The sequence below is a fragment of the Pithys albifrons genome, chromosome 9, assembly GCF_047495875.1.
Source record: "Pithys albifrons albifrons isolate INPA30051 chromosome 9, PitAlb_v1, whole genome shotgun sequence".
NCBI classification, from domain to species: domain Eukaryota; kingdom Metazoa; phylum Chordata; class Aves; order Passeriformes; family Thamnophilidae; genus Pithys; species Pithys albifrons.
The window spans coordinates 27,601,122-27,613,711 of record NC_092466.1 but is presented as its reverse complement, the minus strand read 5'-3'; the positions used below and the strand labels follow the sequence as shown (position 1 = coordinate 27,613,711).

The 12,590-nt window shown below is 38.8% G+C and overlaps 1 protein-coding gene across 1 annotated transcript in view; it reads right to left on the bottom strand.

The window, feature by feature from the left end:
• Positions 1–538: 538 nt before the first annotated feature.
• NRG3 (neuregulin 3) overlaps positions 539–12,590 on the bottom strand; it is a 345,753-nt gene continuing 333,701 nt past the window's right edge. The window contains exon 9 of the mRNA XM_071563791.1: positions 539–11,125. Within this exon, the coding sequence (XP_071419892.1) occupies positions 10,618–11,125 (508 nt within the window). The 3' untranslated portion in view covers positions 539–10,617. The remainder of the gene's footprint in view (positions 11,126–12,590) is intronic.

The window sequence follows — 12,590 nt, the reverse complement described above, 5'->3', positions numbered from 1 at the left end:
TCTCAGCTGATCCTCCCTGGGAATGTGTTAGTTTGGACAGCTCAGCCTTTCTGCCTGATACATTTAGCCCCAAGCCAAGAGGCTAGCAGGTGAGACTGGAAGCATTGAATTCTGCAGCAGAAAACTTGGGCTTCCCAGATAGGTGCCTCTCCACGTGCCGAGACATCAGAGGTTCCTGTACATCATTCTCTCCATCTCCAGCTAACCCTGGCTGATCCTCCCACCAGCAAGGCTGAATGAAGAGAACTCGTGTCTTCAGATGGATTGGTCTCAACCCTCTTTGTGGCTCTGTGAACAAATGAAATCTCTGCTTGGAGTGAGAGATGACTGGTGACAGCAGGAGCACACCACTCGAGCAGGGAAAAAAGACTGAATTAAGTAACACAGTAAAACTCATTTGTAAGACTAAATAGAAAAATTATACTGTTCAGTGTCACTTACACATATGGTAAACCAGCCTGGGTGTGGGGAGTATAAAAATGAGTCAAAATACAGGTTGATTCTGAAATCAGTTCTTTTTTTATCCTTTAGAACCATGGACAGGAATGTACAGCTCCACAAAAACGGAGGCCAAACATATCAAACCAAAACATTTCCTGGGATGCTGCAAGACAGTTTTTCTAAGGATATTTCCTTTCAACCACACTCAGTCTAAAAGCGGCTTTCATTTGCAGTTAAAGTAATCATGGTACACATTGCACACTCCTTAAAACACAATCTTTGTCATAGGCACTATGATTATTTTTCTTCTCATTTGTTTTTACCAGTGAAAAAATAAACATGGGTGAAAATAAATACCTTTTACCCCCTACTTCAACGTGTTTAGGCTATGTGGTTAAGTGGATATTTCTCCAGCTATTTTGATGAACAAAATTTAAGTTGGAGCATTCATTTATGTGTTCTAAAAGAAAATTTGTGCATGTAGCTTTACATATATGTATAATCAGAAGCCCCAAATCCAACTCAAGTGTTTATCAGTGATTTTATTGACAGCAGAATGCATTTTGTTGAAATCAAATAGTTATCTTATTTCAGTGAATGGTTCAAGACTTTCAACTGCTAAAAAAGAAGGTTTCACAAGACTTGCCCTGTACATTGAGAACACTCAGACTTCATGTTTACATTAGGTGCTGTCTCAGGCATATCCACAGAGCAGTTCTTAGGCAAACAAAATTTTATGTGATATAGAAAAGATCCAGTGATCAATAAAGGAAAGCACAAAATCAGGTGTAACTCTACAATAAAAGTTTGCCTATTAAATGAAGCTTGATTGACTACTTATTGAGTGCTCAGTAAAAAATCTGAAATATTGGATTTGTGTCCATTAACATTAGTACTGGGAACCAAGAATTTAATTTTTATTTCTGGGCATCTTAAGGTCCTTGTTGACTAAATAGGGAGAACTGAAAAACTGTTCAACCAATAAATCAGGCACATGATTTGCAAAAGCAACTCTTCCCTTGCTGTTATTCCAGCTATCCTAGCTGGATATACAGAGTGAACAAACCACATTTCCACCACCTCTGTTCCATTTTTAAATGCTTCTAGTACAGGGGTTTGCTCCAGGTTTCAGCAGCAGCCAGCAAGCAAAGAGTACAGGGCACTGTCTGGTCTTCTCTCAGCTGAGTAAGGGAGACAGGCTGAGTGCTGATGCCCAGACCCCATCCACAAGGATGGAAAGCTGCCCAGGAGCTACAGCACCTTCACAGAGCACAGCCATTCACAGTGATGCGTTCTCTTTGCTCTCTGAAGCCATCTAGAGACAGTTTTAACATAATGTAAAAGCAAAACTACTGCTCACTAGAGAAATTGAAACGGAAATCAAAACTTTGTTGCAAATCTGTACAGAGAAGCCTTGTTTTGAAGGACTGTGATGTCTAGTGGTTTATTCCAAGTTGTCCTTTTATCTCAATATTGGGAGGCCTGTTCTATTGTGAAACCTGATTCCTTGCCTGTGGGATGCTTCCCCACAATCCAGAGAACTGCTCAAGGCTTAAGGAAGGACTGGCTTGCTCTGCTTGCCAGAAGATGATCTGGGGTTTGCTGCAACACCAACACATCTGGCAAGGGAGAGTCACTGCTGCCCACGTCATAGAAACATTCATTAGACAAATGAAACTGAGGCGGAGGATAAGGAGAGTGGTAAATGCTGACCTGGGCACTCTGAAAGTCCATCTAAGATATTACAAACCAGAGACAATTTCAAACAGGTTATATATGCCACAGCCTGTAAATGAATGTGACCAAGCCATACAGTCATTTTAACATCACCTGTCTGTGCAAATATTTGTGGAATCAGCTGGAAAGGTTTTTGGTAATTAGCACTTACTTATGTCCCTGTCCCCTCTGCAGAGAAGACAGAGCACTTCTCTAGCCTTACCCTTGCTTAATGTTTTCAGTGTTTTTAGGAACAGAGGCTCTTAGAAGAAAGAAGTTTTCTTAGGAAGAAAGACAGATTAGATAACAACATATCTGGACATACATGGACAAAACCTGCTCATAACCCTGCTCTGCCCAGGTAGATCAGAATGGGTCTCCTGAGCTGCTTTGGAAAAAATCATACTGTTGAATGCCGACAGGCTGAATTTGCCTTCATTGCTTCTCTATACAACGTACAGAGCAGCAACAGAGAAATTATATACAGGAGATAGTTACCCTGGTGGGCATAGATATTTCTGCTTAGCTTGCCCTGGTTCAGGCAGTGAGAACTAACAGGTCAGATCAAATGATGGGGCCATAGCCTCAGAAATTGTAAATCAGCATTACTGCTGGCACTCCATATAACCTGGCAATACCTGGGAGAATCAGACCCATCAATTTTTAGTTCATAGTATTTAATTTTGATTTAATGAGGAGCCTTCACAGAAGTCAATGCTGTCACCTGCCTTTTGGTATAGTCACTGGTGGAGGAGCTGCAGACACCCTGTGGGCCACCTTTAGAAAGGGGCATAGGTTAGCACTGCAGAGGTAGAAATTTGGGTTTTATTTCAGCCAGCTCAACTGCTGAGCCACCATAAATAACCTCCATTGGGAGTTTCATTCCCTTCATATTTACTGTGCTTTCACTGAAACAGCTGCCACTCGTACAATACCAGTCTGACCTGGAAGTTTTATGTTCCATTTTTTTCTTTGAAAATATCTTATTTACCTTCCCATGTAAAACTCAAAGTTGCCATTGATGTGCACAGAAGTCTCCAACATTTTGTGGGAAATTTGATACATAAAAGAACTAACTTGAATGTGGTTAGCACAGTTTGGATTGGAAGGGACCTCTAAAGGTTGTCTAGTTCCAACTCCTGCAACAAGCAAGGGCATTTTCAACTCTAGGAGAGAAACACAGATCTTACCCACCCTCTAATAGCATGATGTAAATATTTGTAATTTTGATGTGTAACACCTAATTTTTTTAAAAAAATAGTTAACATAATACAGCATTTCAATTAAAGATTGCTTAAAAAATCACAGAAGAAATTTTACTTTTTTCTTCATAAGTCTTTGCTTCCAAAACTCAACACTTTAAAGGATCTCAGAATTTTGAAGGCACTGAAATGAGAAAGATCTGAGGAAGAAATAAAGGGCAAGATGACGTGACCTGGTCTGATGCAAATTCATCCCTCCTCACCCATGGAAAAAGCTGTACCATAGCCCAGAGCAGTTCCCTACCCTATTCTCCAGTAGCTCACAGTGTGTATCTTAGTAGGGTGGTGGGGGTTGTAATATTTCTACTGCCTGCTGTTTCTCCCATCAGGAACAGTCAAAAATCTCAGCTATTTCTAGAACACTCAAGTGAGCAGATGGCTCCAATCTTAAAAATTGATAGATTTTTGGGAAAAAAAATTACTTATTCTTGCCTGGAAGTGATCAGAGAATCTAAAGTAAGTGAGTTTAGCTTGAGTCAGAAAGCCAAAGTGAAACCTATGCTGTGTTTCTGTCCTGCTCATGCTGAGGGATGCAATACTTGGATCTGTACTGGAGTAAGCTTCACGTTATGGAGGAAACATCTTCTTAATGTATTGTCAAGCCAGGCAAGCTCTAGGCTTGAATTCCTTGAGAAAAGTCTTAGACACGTGACTTATGAAACATCCTCACTGAATCTTCTTCATATCCCTAAAGCATTTCAATAACCTTCAACTAATATTATTTTAGAGAAAGCAAGGAACTGTTTTTTATTTTATATTATTCTTTGTATTCTTTTCTATGCCTGTATTGTTGCTTGTATTTTTAGTTTCCAAATATTTACACAACTGGGAGCTCGTTTCATATTGTTTCAAAGCAAGACAAACACTAAAAAAATAATATTTGCCACATAACTCTTAATTTTATGAACTTTGGCATTACTTATAATACATAATGAAATGAAATGCATATTAGAGAATCTTAACCTTGGAGACATTTTAGTAGTAAGAGACAGGAAGTCACATCTGAAGCTATAGCTTAGGACATTTCAGATGACTTCTGGTCTTTGGTATGCTAAAAAAAGGTCTGAGGCTTCTGGTCTGTAATCTCACAGTACTTCCCAGTGCTGGGCAGGAGAACTCAGAGAGACCAGCTGACTGAAGAGACTGGAAATGTTGGTAGTGGCAGGTATGAAGGAATGGCAGGAAAATGCCTTGCAGCATGGGCTGCATAAATCCTTCTCTGAGGGGAAGATTTCCTGTTAGGTCAACCCAAAGCAGACAAATGTAAGTGCATAAAATTGTTTTAGGCCTTAAATTTACTTAGCAGACATCTCCAGTGTCCCAAATGTCCAGCTGATACTCTTGATTCTGAAGGTGAGGTAAAACTGAACATGAATAAAGATACCGAATCATTACAAATTCAGTGATTTCAGTAAACCCAGAGCAGGCATGGGATAGCACGGAAGTGGCCTTGCAATTCAAGAGGAAGAAATAAGGACAGGGTACATCAACATCCGGGTCACTATGGAAATGTGGTACAAGACCATTGTCCCTGTTGAAGAAATAAAAAATATAAATAGCATGTAGGTCTTCTCCTGATGGTGTTATGAGAATGTATTATTAAAAGCTATGGTACAAACACGGGATTTCTATATATTATTTACATTCTTCAGTAATGAATAATCTCTCTCCATTATAGTTATAAAATTAAATATAGTTTCTTACAAAAAAAGTCCCACAAAATTATAGTGCTCTTGCTGTATTTTTACTTTATTATTTATCTGGGAAAACCTGCACAAGAACAGCCTTGTGGGGTACTAGAAAATCACTCCTTGTTTACAGACTGTTGATCAAAGAGGAGACTGCTAAATCTTTTCAAGCAAGTGAGCGTCACACAGGCTGTCAGTGAGGTGTGATCACTGCCTCTGTAGCACTGAAAACTGTGCTGTAATAATAAAGAATCAAAACATAATTAATTTTGTCCCCAGGGACAGGAAAAGCATTACAAACTTGGGAATTTCTGCCCCTTTTCCTTGTGTCAAACACTATCACCATGGTTCTTAATAAATTCAGATAATCTACCTTTTATAGCAATTTCACAAGAAAAACAATTATATTGGTTTTTACTATTAAGATGAAAGCACTTTTATCCCCTGCAGCAGACACTGGATGACTGTCCTCCTCCACTGCAGCTTTTGTAGTTCTGGGCTACAGGAATGAATTTCCACTGCCACTAATATATTCTGTGATTGTATTTTCTTACAAGAGACTACCAATTCCCATGACTCAATCCTCTAATTGCTAAGGAATAAAAATGAAAAAAAACCCCAAACCACAAACCCACTTTCTTAATAAGTTTACTGCTGTTGTAGCTATTTCATTTCCACACCATGTTTTAACTCTGCTATTTAAAATACAAAAATCCCATTTGATATAATGATTTAGAAGTGTCAAGTCTAAAACCTGAAAACTGGGTGTCACAGTTGTTTTCATGTGAGTAGACATCAAAACCGTGGCAGCATAATCTTGCTGTAAATTCATCAAAAATGCAGTACAAAGAGCAAAAAGCTTGTACCACTTTATGTTTTCAGAAAGATAAAGAAATATTCTATTAATAAATTTTAAATAAAATTTAGAGAAAGTCTCGTTCTCTTTAAAGAAATCTAACAATCCAGTATTTGGACCACAAAAGGGACAGACTTTATGACTATTTGTCAGACAATACAGATAATTGCATCATTGACCTGTTGGACTACTGAAATTAAATTAAAAAAAATAGATCACAAAAGCTGAAAAATCTATACTAAATATTTGCTTTTCCCCAATCAGCTTGAAGATGAGCATTTTAAATTCAAGGCAAGATAATAAATCACTTTAAAAGCTCACTGTTTTCCCAAGTGATAAACAGTTTACAGGGAAATTCCTTTTTATTGAAAGGCAATTGATATTAATATCAGTGTCAAAACCAGTTTTTATTCCAGGTCTGGTCTTTCAAGCTTCACTTTTTTATTTACTGCACTAGCACTCTGGAAGAGTTCTTTGGTTTTCATTTTCAGGATTTCTTACAAGAGTGAAAAATGTTCAAGTAACGTCCAAAATTAGACTGAAGGAAGCTGGGGATGAATTGGGAAAAGGGATCCAGATTTTCTACCTACTCACATGAGAAGTAGACATGAATTAATTGAACACTGCAATTCAGGAACACATGCCTGGTCATAAGCACATGCCATTGACTCACTGTTTTTTTCAAATTTTAAACCTGGAGCTGTAGGATTCTGATGAGTGACTTTGGAATTAGCCCCATGGTGGTAAGTTCATTGCTGTTACAGCCTGGTCAGGGACACTCAGCCTCTGTGACAGATAGACCTGACAAACCAATCACTCAGCCAATGGACCTCACACCATATTCCACTGAGAGTGTTCACACACTGCTGTAATTTTCATAAGCAAAATGCAGGTAGCTCCATAAATCACTGCAGCAGTGCTTGCATCATGTGATAGACTAGTAAGCTTTGTCATATTAATTTGGACTTGGAGCAGTACAGATTTGGGATGTGATCCCCTATTAATATGTCCTGTCACTGCACTAACTGCCCCAGCCAAGATCATGGCCAGGTGGCTAGACACTAAAAGCATCCTGGACAGCTCTTTCTCCATGGAAGCATTTGTTAATCTAAATATGATCCTGAAAAAAATTAAAACATTTCAGTTTGGGTCATGGGGTACTGAAATGGAAGAGTTTTTCAATGGTTAAAACTATGAAATGTGCCCATACTTACCCACATTTCCCATTTCAAATGCTGGGATGGTTCCTTTTTTTTTTTTTTTTTAGAGTTTGGATTGTTTTTGAAGAAATTCTAAACAAAAGATCAGGATATACACCTCTCACAATTCTACTCCACAGGATTAAGCTGAAGAGAGACAAGCTTTCTCTGTTCAGTTTGGAGAAAGCTGAATTTATTTAGTCAGCTGTTTGCCCAGTCTGCTTGAATGCAATGCTACATGGGTAAGTTTTCACAGCAGACTACACCTGGAACTTCATAGGTCAGATGAGCTTTTTAATTGTGTCACAGTTAAACAACTGAGTTCACAGCCTCTTCTAGGGGGATTGCAGATTGCTTCCAAGGTTGGGAACAGATCTAATTTTAGGAATGAACTGCATGTCACACTAACTCACATCCCTTTCAATCCATGGAGTTCAGTGGGACCTGAAGCAAAGCAAAATTTGGCCTACCATTTTGGCTGTTTCAGTACAACTTTCTTATGGATCCTTTACTTAATTAGTTGTCAGACCTCAGAGAAAATGTTGTCCCATTCACTGTAAAATAGGAAGGTCCACAGAGGAAAACAGTTGCATTAGAGAACCACACAAATGACGTTAAGGCTATCTAGTTTGATGGTTTCAAACCTTTTTGTTTTCCTCTGCAAACAACGACAGTTTCAATAGGATCTAAGTGATACTCTCAACAAATAATACAATAGTCTGTCATATGGTTAATATTAACATCTCTCTATTCAAACATGCTGAAAACTGAATAGAACAGTTAACATATAACAGTCACACATCCTTTGCTGAGTACAAGATCGCATCTCTGACATGAACCAAAGATAGCCTCACCATTTCAGATCTTCATCTGTCATTCAGTTAAACATTTCATTCTCTTAAATACATTGCTCGTCCCCTCTTTCTGATCTTTCAGGGGTGCAGCTTGAACACATTCTCTCCATAAAGGCATTGCTTATGTTATGCTTCTTTCTTCAACTGAAATCTTGTTGTGTGTTTTCATTATGTTGCCAGAGGTGAATTTGTAGAGTTTGGAAGAATTTGGGGGTGAGAAGGTCTTATGTCTGGATTGAGAAGATTTAATTTTAAAACATAAATTTGGACAGAATTCTGCACTTTACAGCAGAAAGATCATCTCAATAAAATTCATGGTGTACACTAAATTAATAGTGATCACACTTTACAAATTGTTGAACCAGAGCTTTATATAGTAACCAGCTTTTGTATGACAGGTATATTCACAAAGCTTATGGGCAGAGTCCTCAGAGGGTGGGATGTAAATGGGATCGACAGAAAAGTCATGATTGTAGGGATGAAAAGCTGAGCACCACCAATTACCCCTTGTCTTTGAAAGGGTTTATGTGTTGTGGGCTTGGGGCCATACCCACTGCAGGCGGCTCAGTTCCCACACAGTGAGACTGTGTGAGGCAACCACACAGGGCAGAAACAGGCTGGGGTGAGACCCTCATAGTAATCCACCTCACTGAGATAACAAAAGCTCTGTATTTTTGCAGAAAGGAGTCTGAAGAAGACAGGCTCCAATCTGGGCCATCAAACAATAGCTTGCCCTCAAGCATATTTCTACTGAAAACACACAGCAAAGATTGCAGCCATAGAAAGTTCTGTAAACAAGACAATTTCATCAACTTTTCCTTTAAAAGAAACTCCAAAATCAAACCCATAAATGAAACCCAAAATAAGACTTGCTTAATGAAGACTGTGAATACTAATTTTTTTACTGCCTTAACAAAAAAAAAAAAAAGACATACACCTTCAGCATTTCTTTTCCAAATTTACTTGACAGAGGTTAAAATATTGCTTTATTCTGACTCAACATACAACAGCACGGCATGATTGGATGTGCTATTTTGGGAAGTCTTGAGACTTGTGAACTAGAAAGTGTAGAGCACATTAATAAATTTAACCATTAATTTGCTGCAAAGAAATATTTGAATACATTCCATATATAGTGTAATTTTTAAAAATCAATCTTCTGACATTAACTAGGGAAGGCTGTCCAGCAATTAGTTGTTATAGTTGACTTTTTTCCCATCAAGAATAAGCAGATATTTTAATACTAATAAAAACAGTAATGTGTGTCACTGAACCCAATTCATTGCACTATTGGGTTATTTTGCTACAATTTCTGGGGGAAAGAGGGACTCAAAATAAAGATAATGTGAAAAGTGCTTATAATGTGTCAGGATACAGCAACCAGGGAATGACACTTCTCTAGGGCCTTGATTCCCTGCAGGGAGAGACTTGGTGGAAACCATCTGCTCTTATACAGTTCCATTAGAATGGGATCTGTGCATGCCTGTGAGTCTGTCCATTCTGAACCATCTGCAGGGTTGAAACTTTGAAGTTCACAAGCCTAAGACATAATTAATTAAAGTGACTGGATAACTGAATGCAGGAACAAATTAGGCATCGTGGACACTTATCGGCTGGATTTTGATCATATTGGATCTCCCTGACTCTTCTCTGAACAACCCATAATAAAAGTTTAAAAAAAATACACAGACACCGAGAAGTTCTCCTTGAGAGCTTACAAATGCCTTCAAAGTGTAAAAGTTTAGAACTGTCAAGGGCTGCTAATAAACAACAGTTTATGTTCCCACTCAAAAAAACCCAAAAAACCGAAATCAGAAACCAAAACCACCCCTATTGTAATACACACTGCTGTATTTTCCCTTGATCCTCCTAACTCTCCACCAAGCCAGCTCTGACAGGCAAAGCTTAGAAGACGGAGCAGCCACAGGCTTCTAACCACTGAAAATCTCCACAGATGCCAATCCCTCTCCACACCTGGCCAAACCCAAAGCTCCTAAATGAATCTGTTGACTTTCTTGAGCTGACCGACACATTAAATTAAGGCCAAGAGTTAAGCATCTGTTCAATTTAGGGATGTTGTTCTCATTCCACAGCAGGTACCAGATCTCAGAAGTAGGCATCTGAGGGCCTGTTTCTGTGGTATGAACCTGGAATCAAGAGGAGAGGGGATGGGATCTGTGCTGGACTTACAGGACTTGGTCCCCAGGGTCTGAATCCCTGGCCAGTAGCTCACTGCAGTGCTGCCCTGAAACCAGAAACGCATCTAAGAACGGTCTTGGCCTTTACTGAAAAAAAGATGCATAGCCTAAGCCTTTGGACAGCTGAACGGGACTGTGGTAAAATCCACTGTAACTGAAACTGTGTAATCCTGCCTGGAAAGCACCTGATGCACACTTCATGCCTCCTGGAACTTTTCCCTTAAAAAAATATTTTGTTAAAAAACACTATGATATGAGGGCAATTGACTATTTGGTTTCTTCTAAGTAGATGCTCTTAAATTAATGCATATAAATAATTTGTATTTAACTTCCTCCCTTCCTGTTTAGCAAAGCATCGAATGCACAGATCTCTCATTTCCCCTCCCATAACCCCCACACAAAGTCACTTGGTCAATACTGAGTCTCTTTGCGTTTCACTTTTTAAGACAAATTGTGCCTCTCGCTCTGCCTTGGCCAAGGGGCTCATGGGCAGAAAGGCCGTGTTCTCACTCGCGCTGCTCGCGGCTGCTGCGCTTGCCAGTTCATAGTCCTCCGACCGCCTCGCGTCCGTCAGGATCCGAATCTGCTCCTGCACAGTTTCTAGCAATATTTTCACTTCATGTTGTTCTGCTATAAGACAATTACTCACTGGGGAACTCACATTGACAAGTTCAGCAGAATAGGAGTTTTTGCACCATTTGATGCCTGTTACTTCAGAAACGTTTTGCATTTGCATGCAGGCTTCATCCAAGCCCACAGACGGGATGATGGGAACGGAGTTGGCCCTTGAAGATGAATAGCTGACCAAGTCCTTCTGATCCATGTTATTAAAATATGGGGTTGTCTCTCTTGAAGGCAGTTGCATATTTATTGAAGAATTCTGAGAAGTTTTTAAACCACTGGATGAATACCTGGAAAAAGTAAGAGAAAGTTTTCATTGCACATCAAGTGGTCAGATCTAACTGGTAGCAGGGAAACTCTAGGAGGTTTAGTGAACTGTGCTGAAAGGACACATTTTCCCCTCAGTCTACAAGCACTTGGCATTGGTGGGGTCCTGGGGAAAACAACCATCTCTGGAGACTGCTTTTGATTCTCAGATCTGCTGGTGGCAAACCACTGCTTTTCTCTCAGTCTCATTTTGCTCACCAGTATATGAGAATAATGAAAACTTCTTTTAAAATATTTCAAAAGTTATAATGTATTATTAATTTGCTTTGAAATGAAATTTGAAATTCCATTCCTACATTTCAGACTGGATTGATACTTTCAGACTGGGAAAATGGATTGATACCTTCTTCAGTGATAGGACTCTCAATGTCACATGGTTATTTCAGTAAAACACTTCAAAAGAGATAAAAGCACTTTAAACATACATGGCTGCGTATTTTTTGTTTACATAGAAATTATTGTCTGTACTCCCCTTCAAAAAAGTAGAGCATCTAAGTGCAGTGTACCTCTGAAAAACACTTGTTTTTTCAATAGCCCATACTCATAATGTTGGCCTGATTTGTTTTATTAGCTCTCATCTGGAAATAGAGCTAATATATAAGGCTTTAGCAAATATCTGTGTTCTCCTGTTATTGTAACATTGTTGGAAAAAAAAATTCCTTTATCCCCCTCTAATACATATCATAGCATGATTTTATTTATTGTGAGGCAACTTGGTGCCTTTTTATCAGCATTTCCATTTTGTTTCAAAGCCAGATTCATTATTTTGATAGGGAAACATTTTGTTTACAAAAAATACTAAAAAAACCCTAGAAATGAAAAGTATGCTAAATATAAAAATAAAAGGAAACAATGAAAAAAAAAGATGTTTCCCATCTGAAAAGAATATTACTAGAAATATGGTGCTCTAAGAATTACTATATCTACCACTTATGATTGCTAAGGACCACAGACATTATCTTAGCACCAGAATATACTTTATTTATAATCAACTTATCACTATTTAATAAGGCAAGCTAACAGTGAATCTAATATGTTTTATCCATGGATGAAGAACAGCAACATTTAGATCTGATGTGGAAGCAGATGCTCTGACTTGAAAGCTCTCTAAGCCTGCTAGACCTCATTAGGAATATCCTTCTACTCATATGTACCTCCCTGCTTTTTGGTATGAGCAGAAAAAAGCTAAGGAAAAGAAACTGAACCACACGAAACAGCCATAGTACAGTATTAGCACACTAAAGTAATTAACTGGAAAGGCTTCTCTGGCCCCATGCTCCTGGCCATGTGTCAGACAGGAGAGGGCAGGAGATATCTGCAGGCTCATTTCCAGCAGGGCGCCACTGCCCTGTAATTAACTCATCTCTGGTGGCACCGTGTTTGTAACAACTGCTTGACACATTAACCTGCACACGTGCACACCTGAAG